The sequence below is a fragment of the Dendrobates tinctorius genome, unplaced genomic scaffold (assembly GCF_039654945.1).
Source record: "Dendrobates tinctorius isolate UK_male_01 unplaced genomic scaffold, ASM3965494v1 ptg000159l, whole genome shotgun sequence".
Lineage (NCBI taxonomy): Eukaryota > Metazoa > Chordata > Amphibia > Anura > Dendrobatidae > Dendrobates > Dendrobates tinctorius.
Genome location: NW_027361826.1, coordinates 9,592,949 through 9,612,478, shown reverse-complemented (window position 1 = coordinate 9,612,478; position 19,530 = coordinate 9,592,949). Strand labels below are relative to the sequence as shown.

General features: G+C 45.4%; 1 protein-coding gene across 1 annotated transcript; it reads left to right on the top strand.

Moving 5' to 3' along the window:
- Positions 1-1,812: 1,812 nt before the first annotated feature.
- Positions 1,813-18,788, top strand: KDELR3 (KDEL endoplasmic reticulum protein retention receptor 3). Its single transcript, XM_073549503.1, has 5 exons — positions 1,813-2,141; positions 12,086-12,186; positions 12,921-13,079; positions 17,599-17,851; positions 18,379-18,788. Exons 1-5 carry the CDS (start codon positions 2,051-2,053, stop codon positions 18,417-18,419), a joined length of 645 nt encoding a protein of 214 aa, XP_073405604.1. The 5' UTR covers positions 1,813-2,050; the 3' UTR covers positions 18,420-18,788.
- Positions 18,789-19,530: the final 742 nt, after the last annotated feature.

Sequence of the window (19,530 nt, the reverse complement as noted above, 5' to 3'; positions counted from 1 at the left end):
ATATTACACTTGGGAGGTTTGGGTGAGCGCTCCATACTTGTGTCCCTCACTAATAATATGGCCCTATATCACACGGGGAAGGTTTGGGGGAGCGCTCCATACTTGTGTCCCTCACTAATAATATGGCCCTATATTACACTGGAGAGGTTTGGGGGAGCGCTCCATACCTGTGTCCCTCACTAATAATATGGCCTATATCACACGGGGAAGGTTTGGGGGAGCGCTCCATACTTGTGTCCCTCACTAATAATATGGCCTATATTACACTTGGGAGGTTTGGGGGAGCGCTCCATCCTTGTGTCCCTCACTAATAATATGGCCCTATATTACACTGGAGAGGTTTGGGGGAGCACTCCATACCTGTGTCCCTCACTAATAATATGGTCCTATATTACACTTGGGAGGTTTGGGTGAGCGCTCCATACTTGTGTCCCTCACTAATAATATGGCCCTATATCACACGGGGAAGGTTTGGGGGAGCGCTCCATACTTGTGTCCCTCACTAATAATATGGCCTATATCACACGGGGAAGGTTTGGGGGAGCGCTCCATACTTGTGTCCCTCACTAATAATATGGCCTATATTACACTTGGGAGGTTTGGGGGAGCGCTCCATCCTTGTGTCCCTCACTAATAATATGGCCCTATATTACACTGGAGAGGTTTGGGGGAGCACTCCATACCTGTGTCCCTCACTAATAATATGGTCCTATATTACACTTGGGAGGTTTGGGGGAGCGCTCCATACTTGTGTCCCTCACTAATAATATGGCCCTATATCACACGGGGGAGGTTTGGGGGAGCGCTCCATACTTGTGTCCCTCACTAATAATATGGCCTATATCACACGGGGAAGGTTTGGGGGAGCGCTCCATACTTGTGTCCCTCACTAATAATATGGCCTATATTACACTTGGGAGGTTTGGGGGAGCGCTCCATCCTTGTGTCCCTCACTAATAATATGGCCCTATATTACACTGGAGAGGTTTGGGGGAGCACTCCATACCTGTGTCCCTCACTAATAATATGGTCCTATATTACACTTGGGAGGTTTGGGGGAGCGCTCCATACTTGTGTCCCTCACTAATAATATGGCCCTATATCACACGGGGGAGGTTTGGGGGAGCGCTCCATACTTGTGTCCCTCACTAATAATATGGCCTATATTACACTTGGGAGGTTTGGGGGAGCGCTCCATACTTGTGTCCCTCACTAATAATATGGCCTATATCACACGGGGAAGGTTTGGGGGAGCGCTCCATACTTGTGTCCCTCACTAATATTATGGCCCTATATCACACTGGGGAGGTTTGGGGGAGCGCTCCATACTTGTGTCCCTCACTAATAATATGGCCTATATCACACTGGAGAGGTTTGGGTGAGCGCTCCATACTTGTGTCCCTCACTAATAATATGGCCTATATCACACAGGGAAGGTTTGGGGGAGCACTCCATACTTGTGTCCCTCACTAATAATATGGCCTATATCACACAGGGAAGGTTTGGGGGAGCGCTCCATACTTGTGTCCCTCACTAATAATATGGCCTATATTACACTTGGGAGGTTTGGGGGAGCGCTCCATACTTGTGTCCCTCACTAATAATATGGCCTATATTACACCTCAGTGGAGTAAGCCTTTTTCTCCTAATATTGGGGTATCTGGGCTCTGGCACTGCTGGGTGCCGAGGTAACTTCTCGGTGTTTGTGCCGCCACCTGGTCCCTCAGGCCCTTACGTGGCACACACAGGGTGAGGGGAGAGCAGTTTTGGTCGGCGTACTCTCTCTGCAGCCCCTTTAAACCGTCCTGGGTGATGTGCAGCCTCCCAGCCCATCTCCTCCTCCCATAGCATGCAGTGCCCCGGTGTCCACACACACAGCAGCCACGTCACCGCCAGCTGTGGAGCCGCACCGCGCCGCCGATCTCCGGGCACCCTGCGCCCCCCGAGCTCCGCTCACTGCTTTGTCCCGGGCTGCAGCAAGTTTCCGGCCGGGCACTGACTTGCTGGCTCTGGTTATTACTGGTCACCAGTCTGGTAACTTGCTGGGACAATGAACGTGTTCAGGATTTTAGGAGACTTGTGCCATTTACTGGCGATCATCATCCTGCTGGTGAAAATGTGGAAGACCAAGTCCTGTGCCGGTGAGTTCTGGGCTTTCCATTGAGGGGGTGTAAACTTTGTTTTCTGTGTGATCTCCTGTCCAGAATCATCAATCCATCACTGTCACACCATTCCTCGCTTCTTGTGGCATCTGACACTGGATTTTTTGTATTTAAACCCCGTCCGTCCTCTAATTGTCACTGCTCCACTGATTCCAGAACAGTTTTCCTTTTCCTTCTGTGTGTTTCCATTCCAAAGTTATGCCCCTCTATAACAAAGATGCAAATTTTCCCATCAACCAACTGGGCGAGTCCCATAGAACTTTTCTGTGGGCGTCTGCTTTTTCTCCTGTGGTGGTGGCCAATCAAAACACGGCCACGCCCACAGAGAAGCCCAGTTGGTTGAAGGGAAAATTTGCATCTGTATTATTGAGGGGCAAAGCTATGGAATGGAGGGGCACAGAAGAAAACGAAAAACCGTTCCAGGATCAGTGGAACGGAAACAATTGGAGGAGCTACTGCATTTAAATAAAAAAAAAAAACATCCAAATTGATGATTGGTTATTCCCAAAATAGCCAGTTACTCCCTAACTATAAGGGAGCATTCAGACATCCATGTAAATTGGTCCAAGATCGGACCACAATGCACGGACTGGCCGTGGCTCTCCCAAACCAAACCCGAATGCACGGACTGGCCGAGGCTCTCCCAAACCAAGCCTGAATGCACGGACTGGCCGAGGCTCTTCTGAACAAAGCATGAATGCAGGACTGGCCGTTGCTCTCCCGAACCAAGCCTGAATGCACGGACTGGCCGTGGCTCTCCCAAACCAAGCCCGAATGCACGGACTGGCCGAGGCTCTCCCAAACCAAGCCTGAATGCACGGACTGGCCGAGGCTCTTCTGAACAAAGCATGAATGCAGGACTGGCCGTGGCTCTCCCGAACCAAGCCTGAATGCACGGACTGGCCGTGGCTCTCCCGAACCAAGCCTGAATGCACGGACTGGCCGAGGCTCTTCTGAACAAAGCATGAATGCAGGACTGGCCGTGGCTCTCCCGAACCAAGCCTGAATGCACAGACTGGCCGAGGCTCTCCCGAACCAAGCGAGATTGCACAAACTAGTCGTGGCTCTCTCCCGAACCAAGTGTGAATGTACGGACTGGCCGTGCCTCTCCCGAACCAAACGTGAATGCATGGACTGACCACGGCTCTCCCAAAACAAGCATGAATGCACAGACTGGCCGTGGCTCTCCCGAACCAAGCGTGAATGCACGGACTGGCCGTGGCTCTCTCCCAAACCAAGTGTGATTGCACAAACTGGACGTGGCTCTCTCCTGAACCAAGTGTGAATGCACGGACTGGCCGTGGCTCTCCCAAACCAAGCGTGATTGCACAAACTGGTCGTGGCTCTCTCCCGAACCAAGTGTGAATGCACGGACTGGCCGTGCCTCTCCCGAACCAAGTGTGATTGCATGAACTGGCCGCGGCTCTCCCGAAACAAGCCTGAATGCACGGACTGGCCGAGGCTCTCTCCCAAACCAAGTGTGATTGCACAAACTGGTCGTGGCTCTCTCCCGAACCAAGTGTGAATGTACGGACTGGCCGTGCCTCTCCCAAACCAAGTGTGATTGCATGAAATGGCCGTGTCTCTCCCGAAACAAGCCTGAATGCACGGACTGGCCGTGGCTCTCCCAAAACAAGCGTGAATGCATGGACTGGCCGTGGCTCTCACAAACATAGCGTTACTGCACGCACTGGCCGTGGCTCTCTCCCAAACCAAGCGTGAATGCACAAATTGGTCGTGGCTCTCACAAACATAGCGTTACTGCACGCACTGGCCGTGGCTCTCTCCCAAACCAAGCGTGAATGCACAAATTGGTCGTGGCTCTCTCCCGAACCAAGTGTGAATGCACGGACTGGCCGCGGCTCTCCTGAAACAAGCGTGAATGCACGGACTGGCCGTGGCTCTCTTGAACCAATCATGATAACTTCATGTATTTCTATGAGGCTGTAATACTCGGGTTGAGCCAGTCTGTGCTTTGTGGTCCAATCTCAGACCAATCTATACGGTCGTCTGAATGAGCACTAAGATAGGGAATAACTTTCTGGTTGCTGGGAGTCAGTCCTCTGTGACTCTCTTCGGTCCTGACTGAGTATTGGGCTTTGCAGGATCTGATCTTGAATGGAGCAGAGGTGCACATGTTCGGCTTTCCCCATCGTTGGGAAAATGGGAGATCGAAATGGTCGAGCCTTTGGCCATCAGCAAATTTCTGTATGCCTTATTATGTGATAACTTGCTATTTTGGGAATAACTCTTTAAAATCACTTTCATTAGCAGAACCGGTGAATTTCTCTAGTTCAAAACTATGGCTCTTACATCTGGAAATGGTGGGATATGTACAATGACTGTACTGGGGGCCGGGCCATGGTAATCCTATGTCCAATCTGCGAGTGGGTTCTAGAACAGAAGCTGGACAGATGGATACACAGGATTGCAGGAAATGGTTCAGTATAATTTATATTCTATTGATTTCAATTCCTGCTTTTTCTAACATGAGAGGTCTAGAGGGTGGTCCTACTGAGTGACAGCCTTCCCTGTATTACAAATAACTGCCAGTCACTGGTCAGGACCACCTACTGGACTCCTGAGCTCAGAAACTGCAGGAATTTAGAGTAAAAAATATAGGTTAGACGGAAACTGAATTCTTTCCTTAAAAAAAAACCAAACAAATAAATAAATAATGTATATCCATTTCAGTTCCTGTATATTCATTCAGTGGGTCAAGTTCCCCTCAAAATGGTTTTCTGGTTTCTGGAAACCACTCTGCTCCAGCTGCAGTCTCTATAAAAAAAACAAAAACAAATACACCCTGCTTTACTCACCATATCTTGGTCCAATGCTAAGTGTCCACCTCTACCCCTGTTGTCTGTAGCGCTAAAATTACATTGCGAGCACTGCAGCCAACTTGTGAGTTTAGCCGCTTCACCTCAATTGACAGCAGTCGCTCAGATCTGCTCAACTCACTGACTGCAGCGCTGTCAACGTGACATAAGTGCAGGGAGCATCCAAAGAGACTCGGCGCCAGACCTGGGAAGGGTCAGTACTGTACAGTCAGTGGCATAACTAGAGTCCAATGGTCCCTGATGTAAAATTTGGACCTGGGCCCAGAACTGCATGTTGGTCAAGTGTATAGGGCCTTGTAGCATTCTAGATCCTATAAAGACATACGTGTACTGTCCCACATCCTGGCTTCTTGGAATAATTTCCCCCATCCTGGACCCTTCTGGTAATAATGCCGCCCATCTTGAGCCCCATTCTATAACATTTTCCCCCCAACCTGTTTCCTTCCTTCCTGGTATAATGTCCCAATTCTGGTATAATGTCCCCCATCCTGGTATAGTGTCTCTATTTTGGTATAATGTCCCCTATCCTGGTATAGTGTCTCTATTTTGGTATAATGTCCCCTATCCTGGTATAGTGTCCCTATTTTGGTATAATGTCCCCTATCCTGGTATAGTGTCTCTATTTTGGTATAATGTCCCCTATCCTGGTATAGTGTCCCTATTTTGGTATGATGTCCCCTATCCTGGTATAGTGTCTCTATTTTGGTATAATGTCCCCTATCCTGGTATAGTGTCTCTATTTTGGTATAATGTCCCCTATCCTGGTATAGTGTCCCTATTTTGGTATAGTGTCCCCTATCCTGGTATAGTGTCCCTATTTTGGTATAATGTCCCCTATCCTGGTATAGTGTCCCTATTTTGGTATAATGTCCCCTATCCTGGTATAGTGTCCCTATTTTGGTATAATGTCCCCTATCCTGGTATAGTGTCTCTATTTTGGTATAATGTCCCCTATCCTGGGCCCTTCCGTTCTTTTCCAACATATTTTAAAAAGAAACAAATGTTATTCTTCCCTTCTTCGTCTCCCATACCGCACAGCGTTCTCTTCTGTGTCTGGCGCAGGAGCCAGCAGCTGAATTCAGTGTACCAGCACGGGCAATGCATGACGTCACTGCCATGCACCACGCGTCACTGGTAAGCTGACGTCACTGACGGCCTCTGATTGACTGGCGGCGTGTATTGTAGTGCAGGGAGCCTGTGGGTCTCTGTGCCGCAATACACTTCACCTGAATGTGCGTGGAAGGATGCACAACCAGGTGAAATTGGCGTCGTCAGGACCCCTCCAGCACGGGTCTAATCACACTTTTTAAATACAAATGGCAGCCAGGGGGCAAAGTACAATATCCTTTGTGGTTCATTGCAGGTTCAGTTTTCTTGCAGGAACTTTTTAATGTTTTTCATCAGACGCAGATAACGTAGAAGAGATGTATAAGTCTTAATTATTCCTCTGTACACGTCCTCCGTCCTTTGTCTCCGCCTTTGTACTGATGAAGAACTCTTTTTTTCGCTTTGTAATATATGGAAGCCTCAAGCTAGTGTTGTGTATGAACGTCATCATCTGTTGACTGCTCTTACACGACTGTTGCACTCCTGCACAGCAGTACACAAAACTTTGAGAACTTAAAAAAGTAGCAATAGCCAAGAAAAGTTTATATGTTCTTAAACTGAATGCATTCCTGTGTGACAGCCCCAGCGGGCAGATGTGGCCCCGCATAACAGGCTTAGGTCTGTAATGTAACCACATTTGCATTCATATTTCCTTGAGGGAACACAAGTTGAAACTTTAGCTTGTAAAAACTACTGACAAACTACACAAAATGAGCACCTTTACATATTAGAATTTAAAGATGAATGCTGAAGTGTATTTTCTAGGTGGGCAATTAATTTTCCCAAGGGGCCACATGACAGACTGTTGTGGAGGCCGAACTAATAGGCTGAAATTAATTCTGCTCAATATTAATATTAACATAGTAATTATGATTATTTTATATTAATAGTATTACTGAATATTGAGCCGAATTAAGTATGCTGACATCCCCTATATACCGTTTGAGCCAGCACAAAGCCCCTTCTATATATTTTATGAGCCCCCACACAGCGTCCCCGTGTCCAGCTGGAGCCCCTTGCAGCATCCCCATGGCCAGCACAAGCCTCCCATATACAGCAGTAAACCACCATAGCTTCCCATGTCCGGCAGGAGACCCCCATAGCCTTTATATGTCCAGCACAAGCCACCCATAGCCTCCCATATACAGCAGTAAACCACCATAGGTTCCCGTGTCCAGCAGGAGATCCCCATAGCCTTCACATGTCCAAAACAAGCCTCATATAGCCTCCCATATATAGCACTGACCACCATAGCCTCTTCATGTCCAGCAGGAGAACCCCATAGCCTCCCCCTTTCCAGCCAAGCATCTCATACAATGATACACATGAAAAAAAACACCCCCACATACTCACCTCGCTCCTTTCCCCCGCTGCTATGCTCCTGTCTCCGATGCACTGACTCTCCACAGTGTACACAGCTGACGCAGTGAAATGATGTCATCACATCAGCTGTTTCACACGCTGATTGGTGAAAGAAGGGGTCGGTGGCCCATTCTCCACCAATGCATTCACCGCAGATGCAGACAGCGGAGACAGAGGTGACAGTGGGCAGTAGGGCCGGGGAGGGTACAGTGAAATTTGTTCCAGAAAATGAAGTATTTCTCCCAGAAAATTATTGCAATTACACATATTCGGTTATACACGTTTACTGCTTTTGTGTAAATTGGAACACAAAAAAACTGAGGGAAAAAAAGGAAATTAGACATAATTTAACATAAACCCCCCAAAATGAGCCAGAAAAATTTGTTGGCACCCTCAACTTACTATTTGCCTGCACATTCTTTGTAATAAATAACTCCAATGAATCGCTTCCTATCACCATTAATATCTGTCCATTGGTATTCAATGGAATTTAGATCCAGACTCATTGCTGACCACTTTAGAACTCTCCACTGCTTTGTTTCCATCCATTTCTGGGTACTTCAGTCATTGTCTTGCTGGAAGACCCATGACCTAGGACATAAACCCAGCTTTCTGACACTGGACACTAAATTGCAACCCAAAATCCTTTGATAATATGAAGATTTCATGATGCCTTGCACACAGACAAGGCACTCAGTGCCAGACGCAGCTAAACAACCCCAAAACATCTTTGGACTTTCACCATTTTTGACTGTAGGTACTGTGTTCCTTTGTAGGCTTCATTTCATTTTTTGGCAAATAGTATGATGATGTGTCAAACAATATGCTTTCCCAGAAGGATTATGGCTTACTCACGTACATTTTGGCAAACTGCAGTCTAGCTTTTTTATGTTTATGTGTCAGCAGTGCGGTGTTCCTGGATCTCCTGCTATATAAACAAAACATGTGTAATTGCAGTAGTTTTCTGGGAGAAATACTTCATTTTCAGGAACAATTTCAAGGGTGCCAACACTTTTGGCTATAAATAGCACAAACACGCCCTGTACCTCTCTTATACATGGAAGTATTCACAAACGCTGGCCAGTTTCATAGGAAACCAGTTAATTCAACAGTTTATGGAGTCTGGAAGGAAGCTTACATTCAAGCAGAAAAAAAAATATATACAGTATATTCCAATTACCATATATACTTGAGTATAAGCTGCGAGGCATCTAATTTTACCACAAAAACCTGGGAACATGTATTGACTCGAGTATAAGTATGCATGGCTCCTTCATCTTCATCCTGGTATGCACGGCCCCCTTATCCCTGTCCTGGTATGCACGGCCCCCTCCTCCCCATCCTGGTATGCACGGCCCCAGGGTCAGACTTGTCTGACAGGGTGCTGGGGAAATCCTCGGTGGGCCCTTGCAGAAGAGCAAGAGAGGGTAGAAGAGAAAAATAAATAAATAAAAGAATATAGGTCGCGGGCAGCTTGACAGTCGCAACTCACAGAACAGTGGCGGGCTGGGCCATGGGAACAGGAGAACAGCCGGGGCCGCATGCACGGCCGCATCACAGCTAGCAGACACGGCCACAGCCGCGTCTGGTAAAAGTGACATCACTCTGCGCCCCCTTCACTGCTGCATCCAGCTGTAGAAGTACTTCAATAAATCTATTATGGCTCTTTCACGTGTTAGTGAATTCCATTTGTCTTTCCATGTTCAGGAACTGACAAGTGGAATTTGCTAACCTTGACATAACTGTCACCTTATGATTGTATGGAGCAGGTTCAGGAGCTGAGCCTGCTCCATACCAGGCAGATGTCGGCTGTGATACATAGCCTGCGTCTGCCTGTAACAGCAGTGATCAGAGCTCGCCTCGATTGCTGCCGCTAAATGCACTTGTCAATCACTGACAGCGACATTTAGATGGCACGATGGCCCGGTGCATGCAGTCACCTGCTCCCATCAGCCTCCTGTGACTCAGTTGCAGGCTACTGATGGGTTGTCATGTGTTGCTGCCATGTTATTCGTTCCTTGAAGCCTGACCTAAGGTTGGGCTCCCTGGACGATGTCACAATCACAGTGGCAGGATGTTATTACAGCACATTCACTTTGTAGTTAGCGGTGACTGTAATGACTCCCTTCTTGCATCAACCCCATCACAGGAAGCGACTGACAGAAGGGAGAATAAAGCTTCATTTTCTCCCTGCAGCCAACACTTTCCCATTAAGCCAGCTAACCAGTCTTTAAATCCCATTTACCTGCAGATTAACCCTATATCTGCATATAGTGTTTCTCAATGTGACAAGTTACCCTTAAAGGGACTCTGTCAGTGCAGAATCATTAAGTCCTGCCGCTCGGTGCTTCACAGCGGGGCCAATCATGTACATTCACCTTCCCACCTGTTTGTATTCCATCATTCTCCACCCCCCTCATCTTTGATTGACAGCTCTGGCTTCATAGAGCCAGAGAAGGTTGGAGATTGATGGAAAACAAGGAGGTGGGAAGGTGTATATAAATGATTGGCCGCCATGATAATCTGAGTGCCTCTGCTTGGTTTCAATAGTCATTCTGTGCTGACAGAGCCTTTAACCCCTTAATGACCCTAGTTTTCTTCGGTTTTCGCTCCCCTTCTTCCCACAGCCTTAACCTTTTTATTTTTCCTTATGGTCATATGAGGGCTTATTTTTTGCAGGACGAGTTGTACTTTTGAAAGACATCATTGGTTTTAGCATGTCGTGCACTCAAAAACGGGAAAAAATTAAGAAATTGCGCCATATTCCGATAACCGTGGCGTCTCCATTTTTCGTGATCTGGGGTTGGGTGAGGGCTTATTTTTTGTATGCGGAGCTGATGTTTTTAAGGATATCATTTATGTGCAGATACGATCTTTTGATCGCCCGTTATTGTATTTTAACAAATACGTAATTCTGGCGTTTTCATTTCTTTTTCCTGCTACGCCGTTTAGCAATCGGGTTAATCCTTTTTTCTTATTGTTTGAGCGAATCTAAATGCCGCGATACCTAATATGTGTATGTGTGATTTTTTTTTTATTGTTTTGAATGGAGCAAAAGGGGGGTGATTTAAACAATTTTTTTCTTTTTTTCATATTTTTAAAACTTTTTTTTTTAATTTTGGCATGCTTCAATAGCCTCCATGGGAGGCTAGAAGCTGCCACAACTCTATCGGCTCTGCTACATATAGGCGATTGTAGAGCAGTGAATATTCATTCCCTTAAGTAGCGAGCGCACTTCAGAGCCCAGAAGCTGCAGGAAGCCGGCATCTGCGGCTAACAGTGTGTCCGCTATTAAAGAGAAATGAATATTCACTGCTCTCCACTCCCATGGGCGTGGAGAGCAATGAATATTTATTTCTCTTTAGCAGTCGACACAGGTGTTAGCCGCATCAGCCGGCTCCTGCTTCCTGTGACCCACTGCTCTACCGCTGCCGTTCCCCAACCTTCCCATCCACAGCAGGTCCATCCAGACTATGCATCCTCCAGTTTCCTCCAAATGGGTGCATTGCTGCGCTGCCACTCGCAGGTTCTGCACCTACTTTTTATTCACGTGAATAGTATCTGACCTGCAGTTTTAAACAATGTACAGAGTCGCATTGTTCCAGCCCAATACATTAATTCCATCTAGCCCACACCATAGTAAATAACAACTGATTGGTGGGAGTGACAAGAGTCGGACCCCCACTGATCTGATATTGAGGACAGGTCATCAATATGTTCGTCCCGGCAACCCCTTTAACAATTTTACAGTGCATATTTGTAGATGTCTGCTTGTTAGTCCGAGTTCTTCATAAAAGAGATGGGTTAATGCACTTTCAAAGCCAGTGGCTATCTAGCCAGATATAAAAAGTTGGGTAGTAACTTACTCAACTTTCTTAGAAACACTGAACTATAAGTGATTGAATATTTGTTTTTTATTTTTACATAAGCTGAAATATTGAAAATAAGCCTTAAAAGGGGTTGTCCATGATTACATACACATGGCTGTTTTTCCTTATCAACACAACACCCGGACTTAGTTTGTGTCTGTTTTTGCACCTCAGTCCCATTGAAGTGTATATGATCTGAACTGCAGTACCACAATTAAAGGGAGTTTTGTCAGCAGCTCTAACCGTCCACCACAGCATGACCACTAAGGTCAAAAATTGTCTACATTGGTGATGTGTGCTGTCAACGATACGTCACCAGTGCAGCCAAAACACCGAAACGTGAGCAGCATCGTGGAGCCAGAGCTGGACCCAGGAGGTGAGCGGCTGCTCTGGTTGGTAGAGAGTTTGGAATCCACTTTCCTGAAAGTAGAAAACCCTTTTACATTTTTCACAAGTGTAAGTTGGAGACTGCTGGGCACAAGAATGGAGGTCCGTACAGTGTCCCCCATTTAAATGGAGCAAGACCAGAACTGGGTGATGCTGCTCAATTCAAACTCAATGGGACTGGCGAAGATAACTAATCGTTGTACTGTGCCGTCTCCAAAAGTCCTATAGATCCTGAATAGTGCTGCATTGTCCATGTGCAATGTCTGCTCCATTCAGAAGATGAATGGGTGATAAATGTTAATATGGGAAAACCTCTTTAGGCTGAAAAGTTTAGACCTAATATTAATTTGTATTTCAGGTATATCAGGGAAAAGTCAGCTATTGTTCGCTTTGGTGTTTACAACACGCTACTTGGATTTGCTGACCACATTCATATCTGCCTATAACACAGTGATGAAGGTAAGAAGAGGTTTGCTCCCTGCAAAGTTACCAAATGTTCCTAATAGAAATATTAATTGCAATGCAAGAGAAAAGAGGGCTGAACACCAAATGTGCAAGGTGCATTATAGTTCACTACACCATGACCCGCACATGCGAACCAACACTACGGGTGCTCACCGCGTAAAAAAAAAAAGAGTATGAATGCTGAATACGCTGAAGAAAAGTAAGGTGGCTCTCACCAGTAAAAGTCCATACTTTATGAAGCAAGAGGTACACAGCATGTTCACTGGGAGATGGAGCGTGCGAGTGACAATGGCCGTTTCGCTCTAGTGAGCTTCTACGGGTAAAATTGCAAAGCACTTGGAAAAACAAGCAACTTTTCAATTCACCTTTTATTAAAAATCCTCTGATCATCAGTCAGAGTGTCCGGTTACCCAGGTAAGGAGCTCATTTGGAGTACAGATGGCAGTGAAAAGGTACATCTGAGAAAAAAGGTCCAATTATGCTAATCAGAGTCTGATCAGAGTGGGATCAATTTCTCTCAGAGGGGAACAGAAAAAACAATCCAGGTGTAAAAATGTCATGAAGCTAGAACAATGTGTAGTTTTTACATCCAGCCACCACCAGGGGGTGCCAGATGTGAGACCCCCACCAATCAGATAGATACTGATGGCTCGATCAGCAGTAAGTAGTGGATAACTCCTATAAGCCGACCACGGCCTTTAACACCACATATCTCTTTTTTTTCACAGATTGTGTTCTTGCTTTGTGCATATATCACAATTTATCTAATCTACATAAGGTTTCGAAAGACGTACGATAGTGAGAACGATACCTTCCGACTGGAATTTCTCTTGGTGCCCGTTATTGGACTTTCCTTCTTGGAAAACTACGAGTTTACACCATTGGAGGTAAGAGACGAAATCCGAAACTGCAGGAACGCTGTCTCCAATAGTTTAATATCGCATCCGACACAAATTGTCTTTTTTTTTATTCTTAAATGAGTGAAACAAAGTATAAGGCTGTGTGCCCACGTAGCGATTTTTAAGCATTTTTGCCGCGATTTTCGGCGCGAAAACGCTTAAAAATCGTGTACAGAACGCCCCCCATGCATTCCTATGGCATTCCGCACATGCTGTGCTAATGCTGCGCTTTTTTCCGCGGCGGAATCGCATCGCGGAAAAAATCGCAGCATGCTCATTCTTTTGTGCGGAATCGCAAAGAATTGCCGCGATTCCGCACCCATAGGAATGCATGAGAATCGCTTACTTCCCGCATGTGGCTATGCCCACCATGCGGGAAGTTAAGCGTCTCATGTGCGGTTGGTACCCATGGTGTGGAGGAGAGGAGACTGTCCTCCAGGCCCTGGGTACCATACCCCTGTAAAAAAAAGAATAAAAAATCGGGGTATATTTACCTTCCGGCATCCCGCGCTGCATTCCCGGCCCTGTAATGACGTGGTCTCGCGAGATCGCTATAGCAACGCGAGACTACGTCATCACAGGTCTCGCAAGGCATTACTGGGAACGCTGTGGCCCGGGAATGCAGCGCGGGACGCCGGAAGGTAAATATACCCCTATTTTTTTATTTTATTAGCATTTTAACATTCTATCTTTTACTATTGATGCCGCATAGGCAGCCTCAATAGTAAAAACCTGGTCACACTTGTCAAACACTATGTTTGACGAGTGTGACCAACCTGTCAATCACTTTCCAAGCGATGCTTCAAATCGCTTGGAAAGTGCTTGAATATCGCACGCGAAAATCGCGGCAAAATCGCGATCATAATCGCGGTGAAATCGCGCGGGAAAAAAAGGCGCGATTTCTGGGAAGGAGTCTGGTTTTTAGTGAGCGTTTTAAAATGCTACGTGGGCACATAGCCTTACTATTCCATACAATCAGCTGAAAAAATTGTATCACAAGTAGAAATGAGCGAATTTGTTCGGAATCGGTTGCTGAATCTGAATTTGCCATATTCGTGTCGAATTTATGTTTGATGGGCGGTTTCGCACGTATTCGGTAATTTCTACTCCCATTGACTCTAATGATGTTCAGCTGTGTTCAACAAACATTGCAAATACAATATTTGCCGCCAATTGTATTCGGAACCGAATCCGAACAAATTCGCTCATCTGTAATCACAAGTGCACCAAATGCAGTCTGTACTATAGAATTATAAAGCCTTTCAGCTGTTGAAGAAATCTAAAAAAGTATATCTACCTAAGGACAACCGAGCTGCAACCAATCACTGAGCTCTGCTGATGTAGACAGCATAAGCCGCCTAGTTCATAGATTGGCTGCAGCGCTGTCGACGTGAAGTCACTGTCAAACAAGGAACTGAACCTGATTAGAAAGTCTTCTGAAAGTGTAAAATGCCTTTCTTAAATCATGTTCATTGTGTTGAGCTTTTAGTTGTATTACATAGGATCACACACTATGGAAAGTGTACAGTGATTATCCTGCAAGTATCAGACTCGTGACCTTTATAAGTATTGACTAAGGTGTTACTGATGTTTGCTAGTTGGAAGGTGAGATTGGTGCAGAACCAAATCTCAGAGTTACATTATCTCCCTATAGGGCCTTCTATATTTCAGCATAAATAGCTCCTCCAGTCTGTCGAATAAAACATGGGGCTCAAACACACAAATCTGCCATGGCTGGGCGTACATGTAACCCTGAGAACCTGTAGGTGCTCTGTGCCATGCCCCTGTATTATACCCCAAAGCAATACTTCCAGGGAAGGATACCTACATAATACACTGTGATGGGGCACGGTTCATACAGTCCTTGGGAAAAACAACAAAGTGCCTCTGTTCATTGACAAACGTTACATGACAACTTCTTAGGCTACGTGCACACGCTGCGGATTGGGGTGCGGATTTGGCCGCGCGGATTTTGTAAAATCCCCAGGTAAATCTGCAGGTCAAAAGACCTGCGGTTTTACCTGCGGATTGCTCTGCAGTTTTGCCCTGCGATTTTTCATCTCCACAATGGAGGAGATGGTAAACCGCAGCGGAATCCGCAGAAAGAATTGACATGTCAATTCTTTCTGCGGTTTCAAAATCGCAGGAAAACCGCGCAGAAAAATCCGCACCGTCTGCACTGCGGTTTTGTATTCCCATAGGGAATAATGGTACTGTACACCGCAGCAAAAACTGCGGACCCGCAGCGGCCAAAACCGCTGCGGAACCGCAGCGTGTGCACACACCCTTAAACTGACACATTTTCCCCAAAACATACGCCCCGATACACGCAGTGTTCTCCTTATTTGCCTCAGTGTCTGGGGTTGCACCCCTGATTTAAATGGGGCTGCATTGTAATACTAAGGCTATGTGCACACACTGCAGATTCACCTGCGGGTTTTTTCCCGCGGAACCGCAGGTAAAGTGACCTGCGGTTTGGCCTGCAGTTTTGCCCTGCGGTTTCACACCTCTACTATGTTAAAGGTGTGAAACCGCAGCAGAATCCGCAGAAATAATTGACATGCTGCGGAAAAAACCCCGCAGCTTTTCCACAGGTAAAAAACCGCAGCGTGAGCACTGCGGTTTTGAAAACCCATAGGCTAACATGGTAAAGTACCATGTCTGCGGAACTGCTGCATTTCTGCAGAGCCAAAACCGCAGCAGAACCGCAGCAAAAACCGCAGCGTGTGCACATGGCCTAAGCATAGCCAAACTTACAGCCCGCAAGCCACAGTGCATGGGTAAACAATAAAGGGTCCACGGCCCTCCAGTGAGCGTCACTGCCCCTATGATTATCAGGGTCAGACTTCCTTTGTTAAATATTTAAGTTTATTTGCAAAGATAAAACATCAATATTTACTCAATAACCGAAAACCTCTGATCCTTTTCTCTTAAGGGTATGTGCACACGCAGCGGTTTTGGCCCTGCAGAACTGCAGCAGTTCCGCAGACATGGTACTTTACCATGTTAGCCTATGGGTTTTCAAAACCGCAGTGCTCACGCTGTGGTTTTTTACCTGCGGAAAAGCTGCTGCGGTTTCACACCTTTAACATAGTAGAGGTGTGAAACCGCAGGGCAAAACCGCAGGCCAAACCGCAGCAAAACCGCAGGTCACTTTACCTGCGGTTTTACCTGCGTTTCCGCGGGAAAAAACCCGCAGCAGAATCCGCAGCGTGTGCACTCACCCTAAAGGGAATTTGTTACCAGGTTTTTGCTCCATCTGAGAGCAGCCTATTTTTTGTTCAGAGACCCTGACTCCAGCAATTTGTCACTTACTGGGCTGCTTGCTGTCATTTTGATAAAATCACTGTTTCCTCGACTGGAGATCTAGCAGAGCTCTGAGTGCTGAGCTCTGTATAATCCCGCCCACACCACTGATTGGCTGCTTCACGTGTACACTGCACAGGCAGAAAATTGTCAATCTTTGGAGGGGGCAAAGCTATACAGAGCTCATGTATATGCTTAACTACCTGGCCACAGGTTTACAGGTCCTCCAGTGATAACCTCTTGCTGATAAATAGTGTTTTATCAATACTACACTAAGCAAACCAGTAAGACACATTGCTGGAATCAGGGTCTCTAGACTCTACTTTATGCTGCTCTCAGATTAGGTGGCAAAAAACGGACGACAGATTCCCTTTAAAGGGGTTATCCACTACATTTTTACTTTTTTCTCATGGGCCTAAGACATGAAAGGCAGATCATTGCTAACTACCAGCCTGTTCTGCCCAACACTGGCTCATATGCAGCTGTCGTTCTCGGGTCGGGGGAGGCATGGTCAGTGCGAGCAATGCGGCCGGCCATCTGACTGCCCCCTGAGGCTGAACAGAGGAAGGAATGGACATTAATAGACTGGGATCTTTCTGTCTTTTCAGTTCCCCTCTCTATTACATGGCACACAGAGCAAGGAAATTAAACTTTTACTGCTATCCAAGACTTTAAAAAGAGTGTTCCTTCTCAAGTAATGCCACCAGGGACTGGGCATAATCTAAAGCTAAGATTTGGGGTTTAAACTGCTGTCAACACTGTATTCCTTATAGTAGCTGTGGCAAAATGACTTGTCTGGGCCTAAAATATGGATGGTCTACATACACAGGATAGGTCTTTGTGATCACCATTGTTTTTCATGAAATTTTATTCCATTTTTTTTTTTATCTATGCAGACATCAAGTTAGAGTAAGGCTACGGCCACATTATCAGTGTATGTTCAGTATTTTTTCTCAGCATTTGTAAGCCAAAACCAGGTGAGGAACAATCAGAGGACAAGGTATAATAGAAACAAGTGCACCAATTCTGCATGGCTGACCCACTCCGGGTGTTGGCTTACAAATACTGATGTGAAATACTGACCAAATACTGATAGTGTCACCGTAGCCTTAATCAGACCTTACTCTGAAAATTGTGACATTTGAGTAGTTTGCTGACAAAATCTTTTGCTATATTTATAATATATGTTTGCTTCTTTTAGATACTTTGGACTTTTTCGATTTACCTGGAATCTGTGGCAATTCTGCCCCAGCTCTTTATGATCAGTAAGACAGGAGAAGCAGAATCCATCACCACTCACTACCTCTTCTGTTTGGGCTTATATCGTGTGCTTTACTTGGCCAACTGGATCTGGCGCTACCACACAGAGAAGTTCTATGACCAGATCGCCGTGGTGTCAGGAGTTGTGCAGACCATCTTCTACTTTGACTTTTTCTACCTCTACATCACTAAGGGTAAGAATCCTAAATTGGGGGGAGCAAACTAGCCTACAAGACCTCGTTCAGACGTCTGTTTTTCATATGTGTTCTGTGATTTTCATGGATAGAACATGTACCTGTGATAGTCGGTGGGTCTGGGGGGTTTTCCCAAACCGTTTTTGATGCGAGTTACAGATCAAAATCAAACTTAGAAGTCGGAAAATCCGTGTGCTGTCCGTTTTTAATATTGCAATAGGTTGGAAAAGCATTACACTTTATTGATGGTGCGAAAAAAATGACACACCGACTAAACACTGATGAAAATTTGGTCTAGCACATCGGCCCTTTTTTTTTCACATACAATAATAAAAAACAGATGGCTGAATGAGGCTGAAATGATAGTACACTGTATCAAATCAGGTCATAGAAACTATCTGATTCCTATTTGTCGGCAGATACTAATGTAATTAATTTACAGAAATATATATATTTTATTTATATAGACTATATTTTAGATATATTTTGCTCAATAAATATGAATAATTTTTTGTCTCATTAAACAGTTCTTCGTGGCAAGAAGCTGAGTCTCCCAATGCCAGTTTAATGCCAGGACTCTAATGACACATTGACCAAGCCGTGAACTGAGGGAAGGACAGGTTCAATCTGAATTTACTCTACATGCCATTAATACTCATTCCAGAATTGGGCGAGGAGTGAAGCCTGTGAGACGGCCAACCAAGAGGGCATTAAAATTGCTCTTCTGGGGGGGGGTGCAGCGACAGTAGAGTTCTTGAAGATGATGCATAACATTTGCTGGTACAGACAATCAGACACAGGAAATGTGGGTTAGATAAGGGGGTGGTTTTCCTTGTTTTATATCTTGGTCTCTTTCCTGATAATCCAATATATTTGGCATCTAAACTTGTATATATCTTTGTATAAATAAAATCGGCAATGATGCTCTGTAGACAAACTGGGTCACTTTTATGCTTTTTATGGATAAGCTTTTTGCAGCCATAAGAAACCTGCCAAGTATTTTTCTAGAGCTCATGTGCAAGTAATTTTTATTCAAAATCAGGAATATTCCTTCCAATGTAAATTACATTTTAACCATTTATCACTCCCCAAATTAAAACAATAGTGATACAATTTGGTTCCAGACGGATGAACAAATTGGCAGATCCGATCAATGGTAAAATGTAGAAATGTATCCCCGAACCAAGTAGAAGAGAAATCCTTTACGCTCCAAGACCATTTTAACCCCTTCATCCCCAAGGGTGGTTTGCACGTTCATGACCGGGCCAATTTTTACAATTCTGACCACTGTCCCTTTATGAGGTAATAACTCTGGAATGCTTCCATGGATCCCGGTGATTCTGACATTGTTTTCTCGTGACATATTGTAATTCATGATAGTGGTAAAATTTAATTCATATAACTTACGTTTATTTGTGAAAAAAATGGAAATTTGGCGAAAATTTTGAAAATTTCGCAATTTTCCAACTTTGAATTTTTATGCCCTTAAATCACAGAGATATGGCACACAAAAAACTTAATAACTAACATTTATTCGGACTCCCATGACAGCACCACGAGAGAGGGGATCCGCCCTATAGGAACAGGAAACCTACAGATACAAAAAGGGCGGCACCTCTCCCACGCATCAGTTTGGTTTCCTGTTCCTGAGGGGACGGGATCCTACAGAAGAACCGGAT